This window comes from Astatotilapia calliptera, chromosome 20 (assembly GCF_964374335.1).
Source record: "Astatotilapia calliptera chromosome 20, fAstCal68.1, whole genome shotgun sequence".
Classification (NCBI taxonomy): domain Eukaryota; kingdom Metazoa; phylum Chordata; class Actinopteri; order Cichliformes; family Cichlidae; genus Astatotilapia; species Astatotilapia calliptera.
In genome coordinates, this window is record NC_137441.1 from 25,992,562 (window position 1) to 26,011,949 (window position 19,388).

The 19,388-nt window shown below is 41.7% G+C and overlaps 1 protein-coding gene across 2 annotated transcripts; it reads right to left on the reverse strand.

Annotated features, from left to right (window-relative positions):
• Positions 1–432: 432 nt before the first annotated feature.
• Positions 433–13,839, reverse strand: mapk13 (mitogen-activated protein kinase 13). Of its 2 annotated transcripts, XM_026153544.2 has the most exons (12): positions 13,192–13,839; positions 11,233–11,362; positions 11,024–11,082; positions 8,904–9,009; positions 5,580–5,609; positions 4,472–4,519; positions 4,047–4,161; positions 3,363–3,434; positions 2,760–2,839; positions 1,851–1,929; positions 1,434–1,607; positions 433–880 (listed from the first exon to the last, which is right to left on the reverse strand). In XM_026153544.2, the coding sequence occupies exons 1-12, from the start codon at positions 13,302–13,304 to the stop codon at positions 795–797; spliced, it is 1,092 nt and encodes a 363-aa protein (XP_026009329.1). In that variant the 5' UTR covers positions 13,305–13,839; the 3' UTR covers positions 433–794. The 2 variants fall into 2 exon arrangements, with proteins under 2 accessions (XP_026009329.1, XP_080151294.1); XM_080295168.1 differs by lacking the exon at positions 3,363–3,434.
• Between the last annotated feature and the right edge of the window lie 5,549 nt (positions 13,840–19,388).

Consider the following 19,388-nt stretch of genomic DNA (forward strand, 5'->3'; position numbering starts at 1 on the left):
ATTTTGAGAGAGAACTGTCTCACTTCCTTTTTCGAGCAACCTGTGGGCTACCTTGACAACAGTCAAACGAGACAAGTTTAGCCATCCCCCCTGACGTCACTAGACCACGATTTTCGCGCGCGAGATCACAGGGTCAGTGAAAAGTGTAGTTTTTCATTTAAACCCGAGTATCAACAATATTTGGACGATTTACTAACGTACATGTGTCCAGTCACTTTGGATATACAAAGCATGTGCACAGAGGTGCACCATCATTAATTACTGTCAAGAACGTGTATTAAAATACATATTTATCTTGCATTGTGAAACAATATTCATAATACATGAATACACATACAGTCTCTTAATGTACCAACCCTGTCCAGTGTATATTCAAGCAATGTCACAGATGATTCAACTCAGCTGCCTCCTGTGCAAATGAGAAAGGCCACATCATGTTGAATTTTTTAATTGGAAAACAACATTGCAGTAAATCTTACAAGAAACCTTGTAGCATTTAGTTACAATAAATCCACACCAAAATCCACTGACAGGAAATGTGTAACACTATGAACAAGCTACATTTAGGAAACAGTTGCACATTACGTAAAAAAAGGGGATGATACAGTTTTACTCTTTTGAACACTGATTCAGGATATTAACTAATAATAATAATGGATTGGATTTATATAGCGCTTTATATTTATATAACTGAGTAAAAGATATATGATGAATCCAGGCTTAGAATATACAAGGGCACAATTGGTTGTATGCTTGTTGTTTGGGGCATCAGTAATTACATGACATTCATCAGATCATGGAGACATGGTCAGAGTGTTTTTCCTCTTGGAGTCCCGCCGTGGGAATGGCACAAAGCTTTTCACCTCCCTGAAACACAATCCTGTGTAAAAATAGAAAAATAAAAAGAGGGAACGGGGTGTCAACTTAAATCAAGTACATTATTTAAAATATATGATGGCATTATGTTCATTTATTAATATTAATCTTTTTATCTTTATTATCACCGCGTATAGTTAGAAAACAAAAAAAACCCCAATCCATAATGTATACATATATTTATTATTATTATTCTTTGCAAGCCATGTATTCATTGTATAAGACAAAAACCAACAACAGGCACTATTTTGCCAGGCACTATATTCCTGTGGCCCCCAAGAGCCACTGCATTAAAAATTGGTTAGCAAAAATGAGTTACAAACAAAAACACATACGTAACATAGACGTAATATCACCATTCGTTTTGAGATCAGCACACGGATTTGTAAAGATTTGAGTGTTATGAAAATAATTCCCAAAAGTTTTATATAGATGTTGATAATCCTGGTACCCAAGGCAGTCTACACAGTAAGTTTCATTCAGATTGTTTAACACATGTAGGAGGAGTTAGGGAGAAGACATAGAGACATGATTATCATAGTAAGATTTCCACTTACGCTTCCATTCATCTAGGGACAATGTGTCGTTGTCATGACTGTCATCATATGGCAGTGGTTTGGGGAAATCATCGGGGTCCCGCAAGTTGTCAAAATATGGGTGCTCTAGAGCTAGTTCCGCTGTGGGCCTCTCATCTCCATCCAGAACAAGCATCTTCTCCAGCAGATCAACGCCTATAAAAGGTCAGCAGTGTGGAATAATGCACCAGTTTACTACAATACAAAAACCATGAAACTGAAAAAGTGAGTGAATATTTATCACTTAGCAGGCCAGAAAATGGAAAAGCTTTCATTAACAGGGTATCATGAATGACTTTTCGAATTATAGCCATACAAAGAAGAAAAACACCAAAGAAAGAAACAAAAAGTGTGATTTAAAAAAAGAATAAAAATGTGGGGAAAAAAGGTGCATCTCACCATGTGCACTAGCTCTGGGAAACAACATTGAGAAGTCTTTTCGGGGATATCGAGGAAGGCCCTTGACATAATTTCTGGCCTGTTTTAAGATATCAAACACAAATACCCAGACACAGAATATTTTTTATTCAATCTTTAAGTATGGCAACAATGATTTAGTTTAACTGTGATTACAAAATGAAATAATAAAAAAGGTCTTCATTTATCAAAGACAGGCTGATTGTTTCATGTTGTTATTTTGTAAAACTGAATAGTTTGTTATTCACCTTGCAAAAATGAAATAAATCCAAAGATAGAACTATATTTGATTTCATACTCATATACAGCTACATAGTCCTTGTGCAAATATGACTTCCAAAGATGGAACTGTATATTCAATTCGTCACTTGTGCATGTGAGCCATCTTGTTAGCATTGTGCTGAAACAAGTCTAAGGCCATTTATAAAATCCTATAGAGTTGCAAAACAGGACTTTCCAAAAGCCTTAACTTCCTTCCTATTAATGCATCCTACTACAGGCTTTTATTAATGCCCTGACTGTTCCTCTAGTGCCACCCTCAGGACAATTTCTAGATTTTAACTACTCACATCTGGTAAAGAAAAAAAGGACATGAGAGTCTGGCAAAATTTCCCGTATGTCACTGTAGGTTGCAGTATGCTGTACATTTCTACCTCAGAGGGCTGTCGGTGGAACTTTCACTTTGTATGCTAATTTCATGGGTTTCAGTTTAGGATCTAGTGCACCACAGCTCAAATGCTTTCTGAGATATGATGCTTTTTTAATGCTCACTCTGAGAGAAATCACTTATAAAAAAATGTTTAACATTAAAGGCAATGGACATTTGTAAAAATTTTCTGTGCAGATAGTACTCCTAGTGCATAACTGCATATTTATGACTGTTCTTCCTACCTCTGGAGTGTCCAGCTTTTGGATGAACTCTGGCCCGGGCACACCAGTTACTTTCATGATCTGAGTCAGCTGGTCCATGTCTTATAGCAAACAGATTAGAATCAAGGATTTTTACTCTTACATTCGTGGTTCAGTGAGCAGAACATAGAGATATGAAGCAGGCATGCAAAACAGAATAATAAAGGAAAAAGACATCACAGAAAGACCTGTGATGTCTTTATTTCCTAGCAGAGCTATAAATCAGTTCGCTGCATCAGAAGCAAAATAAGAACATAAAAGAGAAATATAACAAACGCAGGAGCATTTATAACAAGGTAGGGGGAAAAAAATTGACTCGGGAAATATGCCGCTTTTACTCTGTATTAATATACTGTAACTGCCTCTTGTGCTTGATTTTGTGTCTTTATAGAGCTTGTCATCAAGCACCTTTCCATCTCCTATATTATTACAGTGGTTTAATAAAGCGATATTAAAGCTTTAAAGGGATTTCACAAAGTGTGCTTGATACCTTTCTCTTTGCATACTGACATTCATTATTCAACTTATTATTTATCACACAGGCTGGTAAAGTTTAGTAAATGGACCAAGCTGAAGAAAAGATACAATCTTTTCCTTTGAAGAGGGTCTTTCCATTGATCATTTCTGCCATTATGCAGCCCACAGACCAGATGTCCACTACAAGAAACACCAAAGGAAAGTAACATTAGTGAGAAATCATGAAGAATACATAACACCAAGAGGGTTATAAGTTTAGCTGAGTGCAGCAGGAATGAGGAAGGTGGCATTTATATGCCAGAGCACAGTTCCTATTCACAGCAGAGAGCTGAATATGTTGTGTGCTTTGAAAGGGGGAATATTCAGCGAGTAATACTATCCTAAACTTGTCAGAGCTGCTTTCGCAGCTACACTCCACTCTGTGGATGCTATGTACAAAATGAAAAACCACTATCTCCTAAAGGAACATAAATCCTGGGTTTGCAGTGACAGTTCTGTCATTGAGTCTCAGCACTGTCAGACCATCTGTGTCAACAGATTAAGAGGAGAAAAAAACCCCCAAACATTTCTTTTCTCAAGATGACATCCATGCAACTTCAAATATTTGTCAGGAACTAGGAACAGGATTACAAAAGTTGCTGACCCTTGAAGAACCATACATGCAACAATGAAAGCTGGAGTGTCGAGACGTTTTCACGTAACAAACAACAAATGGTCACAGCACCAAGAGGCCAACTCTAGACGACAGAGAGAACGGTGGGAAAGAATATGTAACAGCTACAATTGTCTTGCCAGTCTGAGTGTAGTGCATCCAGTTCAGAATGACCTCAGGCGCCCGATACCAACGGGTCACCACGTAGCCTGTCATTTCAGCATCAGTACTGCGAGCCAGCCCAAAGTCCAGGATCTGTATCAGCAGCAATGAAACGGATGACAATCTCAAACATGTACTTAGTGTCTCACAGGCTGTTTACTTTTAATGAAACACATAAAATATTGCATACATATATATGGCAATCTCATATAAACAATAACAAATGATTCTATCGTTTCAGGATTATTTCGAGTAGGTTTGCACAACTGTATGTAAATGAACTTCTTCTTCTACCTCCTGTATATTGTTAATTACATCGACTGCTGAGTCCTACTGTGTCTGCTGCCTGTGCTGCCCTATCATCTCACTGCTTCTCATATGCAGTAATGCAGAAAGTACATACCTTTAGTTCACAGTCTTGATTAACAGCCAAGTTTCCAGGCTTAAGATCCTGTTAGAGAAAATGAGTCGAATGACGGTTACTTAGTCCAAATGGTAATTAAGAAGAAATTACAGTGATTGGACCACAGGCGCTTACTAGAGCCAGTAAGAGCTTTAGTGCACGTGCTTCCTGTGGTCTCACATGGCTCAGCTGAACTCAAACACAAGAATGTTGTGGGGACTTAAAACAAGGACTTCAATATCGTGACTCAACTACAAGATGACTATAAGACACACTGCCTCAACTCTGCAGTTAGTGCTGCAACATAAGGTGTGAGAAGTGTATCACTGTCAGTAGGGGTTGATAAAAATTTATCTGCTTTAAGCGTTATAGGAGTAACAGCAGGGTAACACTTCACAGTGTAGTGATTTGCACATTTGTCTAACAAGCCAAAGATCCCTGGTTTGAACTCAGGAGTGGACACACATCCCTCTGGGGCTGTGTCACGAAGAACATAAAAATCTGCCGCACCAAACATGGGGAGCTACTTGCTGTAGCAACCCAGTCTGAATAAGGAAGCCAAAAGTGGCTCTTACTTTACCGACAGGTCTTTGACGTCTTGGAACTGGAGTTAAAGGGTGTGACCTAACAGCTCCAGACATGCACACGCATTAGAGGAGTTAAGTCATCCTACTTGTTTGGGCACGCTTTCATCTGACTGCTTAACAAATGAATTACAAAATATATTTCCAAAGAACATGAGGAATACCAAATCTGCAATCTGAGTCACAACATTGTGCGGTACAAAATCCTGCACAGATTACAGTCTGAGTCTGAGGAAATCAGGTCGGAGAAGTGAGTCACTTCCTCCGACCTGAGGAAGTCGCCTATTTCTCGCTACAGATTATTGATCGGAAATTTTTCATTTTTTTATTTTGTGCAGTGCTTTGTTTATTGTGTTACACTGGTGAAGCACATTGTGATACAGATTTTTAAAAGTGCTATATAGATAAAGTTATCATTATTATTATTGATAATAACCTGAAAAAGTCAACTTATCATAAAACAGGAAAAAAGGTACTCCCAAAACAGCTCAGCTTCCTGTAATGGGACAATGAGTTGTACTTACCCTGTGGATAATCCCAGCCTTATGAATGTACTGCAAAGGAATAAACAGAGCAGGAACACTTTAGTTTACGTTGTCAGTTTTTACCAGGCCTAGTTAGGCTAAATTCAAAGTAAAGTTTTATTAGAGGAGTTTGATGAATAACTGTTTGGCCACACAGCAAATACCTTTTAAATAATAACTAGGCTTGTTAATAATTATATCCATTGCATTGTGTGTTTCATTGACTCATTTAAAGCAAAAAAGGCTAACTCTCCTGTAATTTCTCTGTAAGTTATGTGCTACATGATACATACAGTCATGTAAATCCTAATCATGAAATATTTATGATAATTATTAATAATCTGTTATTATATCTTTTATTATTAATAAATAGCAAAACATGTGATTGCAGTCTTTCAGCTTTAATCCAAAGGGTTTGAAAGAAGTGTTGCATTAACTGTTTAGGAATTAAAGCATTGTTTATACACAGTCCTCCATATTCTGAGGCTCAAACCAAATTGACAGTTGAATCATAAGCAACTTTATCCCAGGTGAGGCTTGAAATAACATGTGACATTGATTTAGTTGAATTTGTATTTCACAGCTTTTCACTCTCATTTTAAACACGATAGCCCAAGTGACAGAGGCCAACATGAGGCTGAAAACAGCTTCACAACATTGAGCCAAGTCAAGAAAACTTGTGAGAAATCAGCTGTATCATTTTTTAAAAGTGGATAATCAAGAAAATCCCTCATGATTGGAAATACAGAGATTTTGCAACAAATTGTACGCCACTAGACTTAAGAACATGTGTGTCAGGTTAGACTTTGCCAGAAAACATCTAGAGCCTGTAAAAATTCTGGACAAACATTTTTTGGGTCAGAATGACACACCTATCAGGACAGATTCCACTCACACATTTCTGTATTGTATACACTACAGTTCTCTAAGATACTGGAAAAACTCTTCATAAAAAGATTTGACAGTTTTGTGGAAAAATATGAATTAATGACAGATAGTCAGTATGGGCTCAGAAGCAACCGATCAACAGCTTTGGCACTGATAGATTTAATGGAAAAGATAACGGAATGTATGGATAATAAGAGGCATTTGATATTGTTAATCATGAAATTCTATTAAAAAAAACTGGAAAAGTACAGGTTTAGGGGAGTGGTTTTGGACTGGTTAAAAAGCTATGTAGGGAATAGGCAACAATATGTACAAATAAATGAATATAAATCTAATTTGATGGATATAGCTTGTGGAGTACCTCAAGGTTCAGTACTGGGTCCAAAAATGTTTATTATGTACTTAAATGATATCTGCAGAGTATCGGAGATTTTAAAGTTTGTAATATTTGCAGATGACACAAATATACTGTGTTCAGGTGTGGAATTGCCACAGGTTTTGGAGATGATCACACAGGAATTAACGATATTAAAGAAGTGGTTTGATATAAATAAATTATCATTGAATCTAGATAAATCCAAATTTATGTTGTTTGGAAACCAAAAGAAAAACATCAAAGTAGAAATATGTGTTGACAATGTATATTTAGAAAGATTAAATGAAATAAAATTTCTTGGGGTGATCATTGACCACAAGCTCTGTTGGAAGCCACACATTACTTATGTTCGGGGGAAATTGGCATGGGGCATTGCCGTCCTGGGGAAAGCAAAGCATATGTTGGATCAAAAAGCACTGCACATTTTATACTGTGCTTTACTACTGCCATATATGAGCTACTGTGTAGAGGTCTGGGGAAACACATACAAAAGTAACACACAAACAATAACTATAATACAGAAAAGGGCCATTAGATTAATAAATAATGTGGGGTACAGGGACCATACAAATGCACTCTTTGTCAAAATGCAAGCTATTAAATTCCAAGACTTGGTGAAGCTTAAAACAGCGCAAATAATGTATAAAGTAAGAAATAAATTGCTTCCAAAAGAAATCTGCAAATTGTTCATAGAAAGAGAAGGTGGGTATAACTTAAGAGGGAAATGGAATTTAAAAATACAAAGTGCTAGAACAACTTTAAGAACTATGTCTATCTCAATTGCAGGAGTTAAATTATGGAACAGTCTAACAGAAGAAATAAAAGACAGTAAAAACATAAAACAGTTTAAAGTAAAATATAAAAACCTAATTTTAAATAAGTATAAGAATGAAGAAAACGGGGTTAACCCAGGACGGTAATGTTGCTGGTAAATGGTGTTGTGGTTGTTTTTTAGTTTTTTAGTTTTGGTTTTTTTGTTTTTCCATAACTTGTGTATCTGCAAATATACACATTCTGTATTTTTCATATGAAAGAAACTATACTGTGGTGGGGCTTGCTAATTTTCTTGTTTTTGATTTATGTATGTTTTGTTTTGTTTTGCTTTACTTTTGTTTCACATGTTGTCTGTTTAATTTAAGACTAAAATAAAAAAAATTTAAAAAAATTAAATGAATGAGAGGTAAAACTTGAGGGGGTAGGGACAAATAAGTGAATACTTCTGCCTACTCCTTTTCAAACAATAATGGAATGATATTTTGTAATGATTGTGAAGGCACATGTTTGAAATGTTTGAAATAAAAATGAACTGAACTGAATTATTAATGCCATTTCCACTTTTGCACAATCCCAATCTTTTGTCATTTAACTTTGCTTTATCTTAACTTTTTATTTCCCTTTTTTAAATTACTGTTGTAAATATATATTTTTGGCACTACCTCAAATTATAGGGTATTCACTCTGGGCCTGTGGTACTTTTATTTTTAACAATGTTGTTTTTTTTAATTGTAGAATATAATATTTTTAGTCTTCATCCTGCAGCTGTATCATAGCAATTTCCCTTGTGAAATTGACAGAGTATGCATCAATCTGTCTGTCCTTCTGTCTGTCTGCCACTGAAACTGGACCATTAGTGATTATTGATGATGTGGCTGTTTATAGAAACAACAGGATGAATTCTGAAGTGTACAGGGCTATGTTCTCTGCTCTGATTCAGCCAAACTCTGCTGAACTAATCAGACAAATGGGAGTTTCTTAAGGCAAAGAATGTAGACATCTAACTCAGTCACCTAATATCAACCCAACACAGCAGGCTTTTTTTAAAGTTATTGAATATAAATAGGAAGACCCCATAAACCAATTAGCAACTGAAGATGAAGGTGAGGTGGTGGTGCCATAGTGGTGTTGTACATAGGCTAACTACAAAAAAACGCGTCTTTGTCCAATAAATTTTGGAACAACATATACAACAGTATTATTCTGACATGACTCTGTTAAACAGTTACATTGGAATATAAATATAGTTCATTTCTGAAGTTTGGTAGAGATCATCTTTGGCTCACCCTGAGTCCACAAAGCATCTGGTAGACAAGAAACTGGACTTTGTCTTCTGAGAGTTGACCCCGCACCTTTGACAGGTCAGTAAACATGTAAGGCATTACCAGGTAGCTGGGGGGGGAAAAAAGAGGAAGAGAGGTGCAGTGAGACAACCCTGAGGCAGAGAGTAAAGTAATTACCTCAGCCTAACAGTCCAAACATGATATACGACACTGCCTTAGCAAGTCATCCTACTCTTAACTTCCACACCCTGTCTGTGCTGTAATCTGTCCTGTCTCCCTTTGACCAAGGAGCTTGGTGGACTTGCGTATGTTTACATAACTTCCAAATAAAATATTCTTCCACCTTTTTTAGAGTCTCCTCATGTGATGCAGCAGCAGCTTAAATCTTAGCTGTGCATGTGAGAAAGCAAATGTCTCCATTAAAATTAAACTACCATAACAATTATAGGTTGTTCATTTCTTGGTAAATGAGCAAACTTACAAATTCAGCCGGGAATCAAATAATTATTACCCCCCACTGAATAATACATGACAATTAAAGGACAATATGTCCTCTTTAAGGTAGACAGAAAGTGTGCTTTCAGTGTGGGAAAGGCTCTTTCACAGGCATGCTCACATGTTTCCTGGAAAGTGAAAGAAAAATTAAGTTGTCATATTTTTCTTTAACGTTACAAGTAGATGTCGCAACATGTCTCACAGAGTAATCTTATATGATCCTGACTATAAAATCTTTCCCTAATCACTCTAAACTAGAAAAACCCCACAGATTTTTTCTGCAAGTACTGCATTCCTCCAAGAGTTTTAGTGTCGAGTGCTTAAAGAGAAAAAACAGATCTCTGACAGCATGTGCACCATGTTAATGTGGCGACTGTGGCAGGAGGCAGAGTAGAGCATCCACCAATTAGAAGGTTGGTGTTTTGATTCCCGCCTTCTCCAGTCTGTATGTTGATGTATCCTTGGGCAAGATACTGAACCCCCAGTTACCCCTGATGGAGCCACTGCAATTTGAGTGTGTGCGGAAATGTTAGAAAAGAGCTTAGGGATATGACTGGTATCAAACAGCTCCATCCAGGGAGAAATACCGCCATCAACTTCCGTCTCTATGTGGGACCAGATGGGTTTAACTGGTGCAGTAGGTAACCAAACTCTAAGTTGTTTCACGTTCATCACCCAATATTACCATTGGAAATTAGGCAATGAAAAACCTCCTTGTTTTGCACTCGCTTGAAGTTTCTTAATACTTAAACGATGCAGTGAGCTACCCCAAAGAAACTGCCAGATCAAAAAGTCTAGATCTTTGAAATACTTATCTGGAATGTGTAATGGAATATTAGATAAAATATAAAATATCATGGGTGCAGTTATCATCTTAATACAACTAATTTGGTAGGGTAAGGAGATTTGGTATCTCACCAAAACTGTCCATACTTGGTATAACCACAGAACTTTCTGATGGAGATTTTCGCAGTTATACAAAAAGATGGATTATTTTGGCTCTTACTACGGCCAAACGGGTCCTGCTAAGGCATTGGCGGAAAAAGAACCCCCCCTCCCTATGAAGAGTGGCTAATGACAATGGCTAAGTTGGCGTCTTACGAAAAAGTGACTTATGGTTTATTAGACAAATTGCATCAATATGATTGTATTTGGTCCCCCTTTACAAGCTGGCTTTCTGTAACTTGAAGAACAGAGGAGTAATGACAGAGTGGTGGTGTGGGGATTGGTGTGTGAAGAAAGAATAGGATAACTTCCCTTTGTTTTGGTTTTTGTTGTTGTTGTTGTTTTTTAAACTATTTATTTATGTATTTATCCTTAAGTTCTGTTATTGAAGTTTAAAATGAAATAAATAAAAATTGTTGATGATAAAAAAGAAAAGAGCTCAGGGATAGAAAAAAGTGCTTTTATAAATGTGTGTGTGTGTGTGTGTGTGTGTGTGTGTGTGTGTGTGTGTGTGTGTGTGTGTGTGTGTGTGTGACTGAGGCTTTAGTAGTAACAAGTGCTTTGAATTCTTAATTAGACTAGAAAAGTGCTGTATAAGCACCAGTCCATTTGAACCTGCAGATCATTTAAAGTGTTGTCTGCCTTTCCCCGAGCGGTTTGCTAATAAGATGAAGAATACTCACAAGTCCTGGAAGTCATCCAGGCTTAGGGCAGGTGTAAACACATCGATAAGTCCTATCACCTAGTTGGAATGAAAGAAGCAGGTGACAAATACTAAAACATACAAGCAATGGCTCATTTACAGAATACTACTGCATCACAGTGCTGTTACAATGCAAAAAACACAACTTCCTAAAAGCGACTGAGTATGCATAGTGTATAGTCTACTCACATTTTCATGTTTCATGTGTTTGAGCAGTCGGAGCTCTCGGTAGGCCCTCTTAGCAAAGATCTCTGACTGGAAAGGCCTGTGGAGCTTTTTAATGGCCACCTTTTCTTTATTTTTCTCATTTAGTGCTGAGCTGTTGGGAATGATAATGTAACAAGTCATTAGCTGGCTGCTGTTGCTTGGACCTTTTAGTCTCACTATAATGTTCACCATTTGAAAACGACTGAATAGTCTATTTTTGGGGTTTCAGTCACACTTAGAGGCTGTGCATGAAACACAAAGCAAAAGCATAGATGATGTGAGACAGAGATACTGTATGTGGGACTCGTTCTCTAAATGTGTGGTGGTCTGTGGTTTACAGAGTTATCAATATGTGAATGTTTGGCAGCTCTTGACGTGCATGTTTACAGGGCACCAAATCGTAGGAGGACAGGCTTGTTAGGCTATTTGGAGCCGCATCCACCAACACACACTGCACACTTCACTGTGTGCTGTGAACAACACTGATGCAGTAATGTCAAATATTGCAGCCGGCTTTACATGAAACAGCTAATGCATGCCAAGCAAATAGCTACAATAAAAAATAATAAAAAAAACACGAAACTGCAGGCTGTGCTTCTGTTTGTTATTTCCTTTCCCTCCTCCATTTACAGGTAGGTTCAGATAATGTTCACGGTGTTCATGAGATGCTGCTTCTTTTAAAGGTCGACCAGTCTGAGCTTTTTAACAGATCATAACTCCCACACTATTATGCTTAAAGCCTAGTCAGCATGCCTGAACACTGCTGCTGTGACAACAGGAGCTTTGAGGTCAGTAAAGAGTTCTCAAAATTTTACCTACTAAGCTTTATCCGTTAATTCAGTTCATTTCAATTGTATGTATATAGTGCCAAATCACAACAACTGTCACCTCAAGGCCCTTTAAATTTAGTCTAATTTAAACTAAGTGCTGTCATAATTTACGAGTTTATATTTTTAGTCAAAATAAGTTAGAACAACTGTGTGGTAAAGTTCATTAGGAAGGCACATTTGACAGTGAAGAAAATCAGTGATTTCAACAATAATGTAAGGGTTAATGTACACAATAATGGATAAAAGGCAAAAGGCTGGCTTTTTTCTTCAAATATATTGACCTTTGGTTATTCTTAAGAGCACTTACGTGACAGCAATATGAAACGTAGCAATGGCCTTGTGTGTTTGACAGCTGCCACTGTTCCAGCATTTGCCATTTTATCCCTCATGACATATTAATATAATAATAGGCTTTAGAGCTTTCTGAATAGCTCTTCTCAAATGGTTCTTTACAGTTATTAACATTTTATGAAGGCAGCTACATGACTAAACTTGAAGCATTCCAACTGTGCAAACAGAAATTATTTTAGAAACCCTAATCAGGGATTGTATGTATCCAGTTAGCCAAATAAAAACCAGGGAGGTTGTAAAAATGCAATGATAAGTGATGTTGGCTGTATCTAGTTTCCTTAATGGTTTGACACCCGATCCCCCTGCAAAAATAATTGTATTGCTAAAAAAAAAATCAACAACAACAAAAAAAGAACCCAAAACAAAAAAAGAGAAAACAAAACATTTAAATTGCTGCACGTTTTTACGTAAACAGTTATTCTGGTGTTTAACTGTGTCCTGTATGTAACTGTATGATGCCATGAAAATGGAAAGTGGCCATCTTTAATACAGACTTTCAATCATAACTCCTACTCCTACTGCAGGTAAACATAAGACTGTAAGGTCCACATAACGGGCTGTGTGGTCGTCGTGCTATAATATGACACTAGGTGCTTACTTGCTACATGAGTTGACTGATTGTGCGACCACTCTATGTTAGACTGTACAGGATATAACGCAGGCCCACTACACACTGTGTGCAGCCAGTGTAGCTAACGTGAATGAGCCCCAAATGCGACACACACTTCTTGCAGTGCACAGTAAATGATAAATCACTCACCATACCGAGCCGTAAGCCCCGGTCCCTATCTGTTTCAGGTGCGTGTATTTCTCCTGGACTTCCCACACCGTGCTGTTAATTTCCTCACGGGTGAAATGTGCCCGAGTCTCCATGATGAAGAGGAGCAAGCGAAGCTACAAAAAACTTCTCCCTCCTCCCGTGTGCCTGTCACTTGCTCAGAAGGTAAAGCAAAACACTCACTGTTCAAGTACCAGCTATTACGCCTCACATCCCACTTCCGTTAACAGTTTTCAAAATAATTTCCAACCGTCGCTGCGTGGGAGGGATGCAAGAATAAAACAGGCAGCTGGACTGAATATATTATATAGAGCTCATTAAAAAAAACAGAAAGAATTCAGCAGGGCTGCTAATTGTGATACAAGCAATCTACTCGATAAACCAGACTGTTAAATGTTCTTTTTAAGACTCAACTTTTATCTTACACTATTATATCTGATCATAGTTTATAATGAAGCTTTACTTTGAAAGCAAAAACCAACTTCCGGTGTAATCCTCTGACGCCCTTTACACTGCGCCCTCAGTACCAGTATGAGGCATCTGTTTGCAAGCAACTAGTTAGTCTGTACAAGCATAACCTGATGTAGGCGTTGCTTTGTAGAAGACTGTTTGATCAGAAAAAAATGAAACCTCCATCCATGTGTGGAAACATAACTGAAAAACCTGCTAAAAAACCACGAAATTAGCAGTGTAAAGAATCAGACGAGCGGACGGCTTGCGTGCTGAAACATGTCGACATGACTCGATGTACTCTCACCCACGCACAGTAGGTGTCATTTGTCATGAATAATTACTGTACGTTGCCAGAAGTTTGTGAATCATGACAGCCTACAGCAGGCCCCATTCACACATACAGGAATCGACGAAAACACGAAGCCTGGAGATTTTGACTTTCTATACAATATGTTGGTTTTGTAGCTTTAAAAATTCATAACCTGTTACTGCTATATGTACATTTTAACTTAAAAAATAAAAATCTTTGTGCCCGATTTTCAGCACCTGTGTATTAGAGCTGTTAAAGTCTGCAAATGTAGGGTGTCATCAAAGCACCCTACACCGCTGGATCTGCTGTGTTTTCCCTTTCTGAGTGGGAATTGTGTGTTACAGTGACATGTGTTAGTTTTCACAACTTAGCCAACAAAATTAGAGTTTCCTTAAGTATTGATTGCATATTACTATCAGCATTTGACCTCTAAATCAATAAAGAAAATTTCAATAAATCAAATTTTTTTAAAAGAACTGATGAGGGAAAGATATACTGAGAGACAAAGTATTAATAAAAAATTATTAATAAAGTGTTATTAAAACTAGTTTTACAATCGCAGGAATAACCAAATGAGTGAGATAGATAGATATAACACGGCAACACTAAAGCGGTCGCGCCAGAATGTCACGCTAAAAAGAAAGATTCTTTAAAATACAAGGGGGAGCAAGCGAGTCAGATACCACGGGCACAGAGAGGAAGCAGGTCTGATCAGAAACAGTTTATTACTAGGCCAGGGAGCACAAATAAAAACACCCTTAAAGTGTAAGTAATAAAAGGTTGTCAATCTACTAAAACTAAATAAAACAATTCTAAAACCCATAAAACTACATTCTACTACATTCACTAAAACCCACCCTGCTATAATTATGCCACATGTTCATTATGGGTCCATCAGCAGGCCAGGAATTCCTTCTTTAGAGCAGAGTCCACGCCAGCCTCGTCTTCGGCAGACAAGAAAGAGCCTCCCATCTTCTTGTCCTTCCGCTGGCCCATCACTTCCCAGCCCGGCTTGCGTTCTGCTCCCAAATCCATCATGCGACCACCGCCACAGCTCCCATTGCATCGGTGTCCTGTAAAATAACAAATAGGGGCCAGAACAATGGTCCCAGAAGCGGCCCTGGCTCATGGCCATGGCGACCCTCTCCCAATCCAGCTGCACCCAGTAAACAACAGTACAGACCCTACTCACAACCTCTGCCCTGCTGCCAATCACACACGTTCTCTTACTGTTGCCATTCCATGAGGTCAGGACTAGGCCGCCGCATCACGCTGGCCATCTCGCATTAACCTTCCAGTCTGGGACCTCTCTCCTTCAGTGCTCAGTTAGCCTGTTTTTAAAAGATCTTTACACAGCTGATAGGCCACCTCTGGACACACCCCTGCCTCAGCAGGTGGTCCCTATCAGCTAATTTGTCCCATGTGCAGCCAGTCCACAGTGGATAAAAACGATTAGTTATGTCTATAACTTCTGTTCCCTGAAGGAGAGGAACGAGGTACAACACATAAGTATGGGATATCACGCCCTCGCGTGTCCTGGCTGAAGAAACCTTTATTCACGCCTTTACGGCAGATGACGTGTGATGACACGCGCAAGGCCCCGCCCGCACATATAGCCGCTGCCATCACCGTCATCCCTCAGTTCGATAGCCGCTCTTCACCGAGCCAACTGCTCAGTGGGGCCACCCTGTGTTGTACCTCGTTCCTCTCCTTCAGGGAACAGAAGTTATAGACATAACTAATCGTTCCCTTTCAGTCGATTCACTCGGTACAACACATAAGTATGGGACCTATATACACGCCCCGCAGAGCAGCCACCGAACCGGAACGGGACCACCACATCCTTAGTGAGTGGTAGACCCAGCAGAAAGGACAGCATGAGCCACCGAAGGGGCTGTAACGTCCAACCGATAAAACCGCACAAAAGTGTGCGGCGACGCCCAATTAGCCGCTGCACAAATATCAGCCACAGGCACCCCTCTAAAAAGAGCCCATGAGGTCGCCATCCCCCTGGTGGAATGAGCTCCCACCCCGTGGGGCAACGCAAAACCTCCGGTGCTGTATGCCAGCGAGATAGCCTCTACAATCCAGTGGGACAGCCTCTGTCTGGACAGAGCTCTACCTCTATTCGGATTAGCGAAGCAGACAAACAACTGGTCACACAAACGCACATCCCGAGTGCGCTCAATGTAGGTGCGTAGCGCACGCACCGGACAAAGAGAATGCACCCTCCTCTGCTCCTCAGATTCAAAAGGAGGGGAGCAAAAGCTCAGCAACTCAAACTCCATTGAACTATAAGATGCAGGCATGACCTTGGGAAGATAGGCGGCATTCGGACGCAATACGACCTTGCGGCCATCAGGAGAAAACTGTGTGCAGGCAGGATGCACAGACAGCGCATGAAGGTCCCCCACTCGCTTCGCCGAGGCCAAAGCGAGAAGTAATGCGGTCTTATACGAAAGAAGTTTCATATCTACCGACTCAACGGGTTCAAACGGAGGGCCACAAAGGGCCTCCAGCACCAAAGACAAGTCCCAAGCCGGGACACTGGACTTAAGCACGGGCCTCAGCCGGCGAACCCCTTTCAGAAAACGCACGGCGAGGGGATGCGCACCTGGTGTCACCCCGTCAAAACCGATATGACAAGCAGATATAGCCGCTAAATAAACCTTGATCGTCGAAAACGAAAGGCCTTTATCCAACAGCTCCTGCAGGAATGTCAAAACATCCACAATAGAGCACTGAAATGGGAGAGTGTGGCGGTCCTGGCACCATCGCTCGAAGGCTCGCCATTTGTAAGCGTACAAGCCTCTAGTAGACGAGGCCCTGGCGCTCTGAATCGTCGCTACCACACTAGGTGGCAGACCCTTAGCAACCAAGTTTAACCTCTCAGCAGGTAAGCATGAAGGTGCCACAGATCCGGGCGCGGATGAAACACTTCCCCCCCCGCCTGAGAGAGGAGATCCCTGCGGAGAGGAAGCTGCCAAGGACTTGCTGCAAGCAGGCTGATTATTTCTGCATACCACGACTTCGCGGGCCACCAAGGGGCCACCAGGATCAGAGAGAGGGAATGCCGACGCACCCTCTCCAGAATTGGAGATATCATTTCCACTGGGGGAAATGCATACAGGAGCACGTCTGGCCATTGGTGCGCTAGCGCGTCCAAGCCCAAGGGTGCATCGTGGTCGATTATGGAGAAGTACAGGGGGCAGTGAGCATTCACCCTGGAAGCAAAAAGATCTATTTGCGCCTCGCCAAATAGATCCCAAATCTGAGCCACTATTGAAGGGTGTAACCTCCATTCTCTCACCAGAGGACCCCCCCTGGAGAGAAGGTCCGGCCCCAGGTTCAGGTGGCCCGGGACATGGGTGGCTCTTAGAGTCAGAAAATGAACACTGCACCATAACAGCAGAGAGCGAGACAGCTGCAACAGGGGAAGAGAGCGTGTTCCTCCCTGCCTGTTTATATAAGACACCACTGTTGAATTGTCCGTCCTGACTAAGACATGCTGGCCCTGCAGGACTGGACGGAAACGCTTTAGAGCTAAGAACACTGCTAACAGCTCTAAGTGGTTGATGTGCAGCTGGCGCTGAGCCGCGGACCAGATCCCTCTCACTGACGCACCCTCGCACAGCGCTCCCCACCCACTTAGGGAAGCATCTGTGGACACCACCTTGCGAAACAACACCCTCCCAATCCGAGAGCCCTGGTGCAGTAGCCCGGGCTCCCTCCAAGGACGGAGAGCTAGCATGCAAGACGCAGTTACCGGCAGCCTCCTCCGGAGGTGACGCGAAGCACACAAACGGTGAGAGAGAGTCCAGCGTTGAAACGCTCTCATTTTCAACAGCCCAAGCGGCACTACGGCGATCATAGATGCCATCATGCCCAACAAGCGCAATATCGTCTGGAAACGCAGTCTGCGTCCCAGCTGAAATTGAGCGAGGCAGCGATGAAACGCGGCCACTCTGTGCTCTGACAACCGTGCGCGGCTGGAAAGAGAGCATATTTCCAGACCGAGAAAAGCGATCTGTTGACCTGGGATTAGCGAGCTCTTCTGAAAGTTCACAGAGAACCCCAGTGTCTGAATGTGTGACAGAACCCGCGACAGCTGCGTCTCCGCCTGTTCTCTGGAGCAAGCCACGAGAGCCCAGTCGTCCAGGTAGGCCAAGATGCGGATGCCCCTCTTCCTGAGGGGCGCTAGCGCTGCCTCGGCACATTTCGTAAAGGTGCGGGGAGCGAGCGACAGCCCGAACGGCAGCACTAGGTATTCGTAGGCTACGCCCTCGAATGCAAACCTCAGAAACTGCCTGTGTTTCGGGTGTATAGCGACATGAAAATAAGCATCTGTTAGATCGATTGTCGCAAACCAATCTCCCGGGCCGACTGCACTCAGGAGCTGTCTGAGTGTTAGCATCTTGAACCTGTACGTTCGCAGGTACGTGTTCAAGACTCGCAGGTCGAGGATGGGACGAAGCCCTCCCCCTTTCTTCGGAATGACAAAATAACGGCTGTACCAACCTTTGTCCGTCTCCGAAGCGGGGACCACCCGTATTGCTCTCTTCTGTAATAGCGCCTGTATTTCCTCTCTGAGTACCAAGGCTGCCTCGGGGTTGACAATCGTGTTCACGACTCTTTGGAAACGAGGCGGCTTGACCCGGAACTGCAACCGGTAACCCATGGCAACGGTTTGCAGCACCCACGGAGAGGGGGCGCAAGCGCGCCACTGAGGGAAGTGAGCAGCCAGCCGGCTGGCCTGCAGCACTGACGGCGGGGCGCCGTCGCCCCCCAGTGTGTCTGCAGGGGACTGCATCCCCTGCCTGACCTGGCTCATTTCGCCTGCAGGTTGAGCATTTGAGATTGTTTGAGAGTAAACAACACTCTTTATTGATTGCAACATGGGAACATGTACATTTATACATTTTGTTGGGTGCACCTTTTCCGGGGCATAACAATGAAAAACAGCGGGAACACTCGATGTGGTCGCTTGAACATTCAACACATCTGAACCGTGTGCAGGGGTTATGTGCTTGGGAGACCGCGATAGGGAAGTGCAGCGCCTTCTGGGGCTGACAACCTGAACAGAACTTAAGCGGCACCTCTTGTGCGGCAACAGAGGGGTAAGAGCAGCGTCTCCCTGCTGCCGGATCCCTTCCCCACTCGCAATCACAGCTAGGAGGGCTGAGGCTTCTTCCTCCTGGGCGTCGGGTCCCGTCGGGGGCCCGGGGGAGGGCCTTTGCCCCAGGCCGACTGGCGTGGAGCTCGGGCCGGAGTACGTGCTCTCGCCGGCGGCCCTCCCACTCCAGCAGTGGGCGCCGGTCTCTTGCCAGCTGTCAGAGGAGCGGCGGGCCTGTGAGAGCTAGCAGTGGGCTTGGGCTGGGGCTGGCGTCTGGGGATGATGTCGCGCAGAGCTTCCGTC

What these genes read in the sequence shown, in the direction of transcription:
- mapk13 (XM_026153544.2), bottom strand. Translation starts at nt 13,304, where the DNA reads ATGGAGACTCGGGCACATTTCACCCGTGAGGAAATTAACAGCACGGTG. An exon ending in ATCAAGACTGTGAACTAAAG is followed by an intron (nt 4,162 to 4,471) that starts GTATGTACTTTC and finishes CTGCTGATACAG; the next exon opens with ATCCTGGACTTTGGGCTGGC. An exon ending in TCCCAGAGCTAGTGCACATG is followed by an intron (nt 1,608 to 1,850) that starts GTGAGATGCACC and finishes GACCTTTTATAG; the next exon opens with GCGTTGATCTGCTGGAGAAG.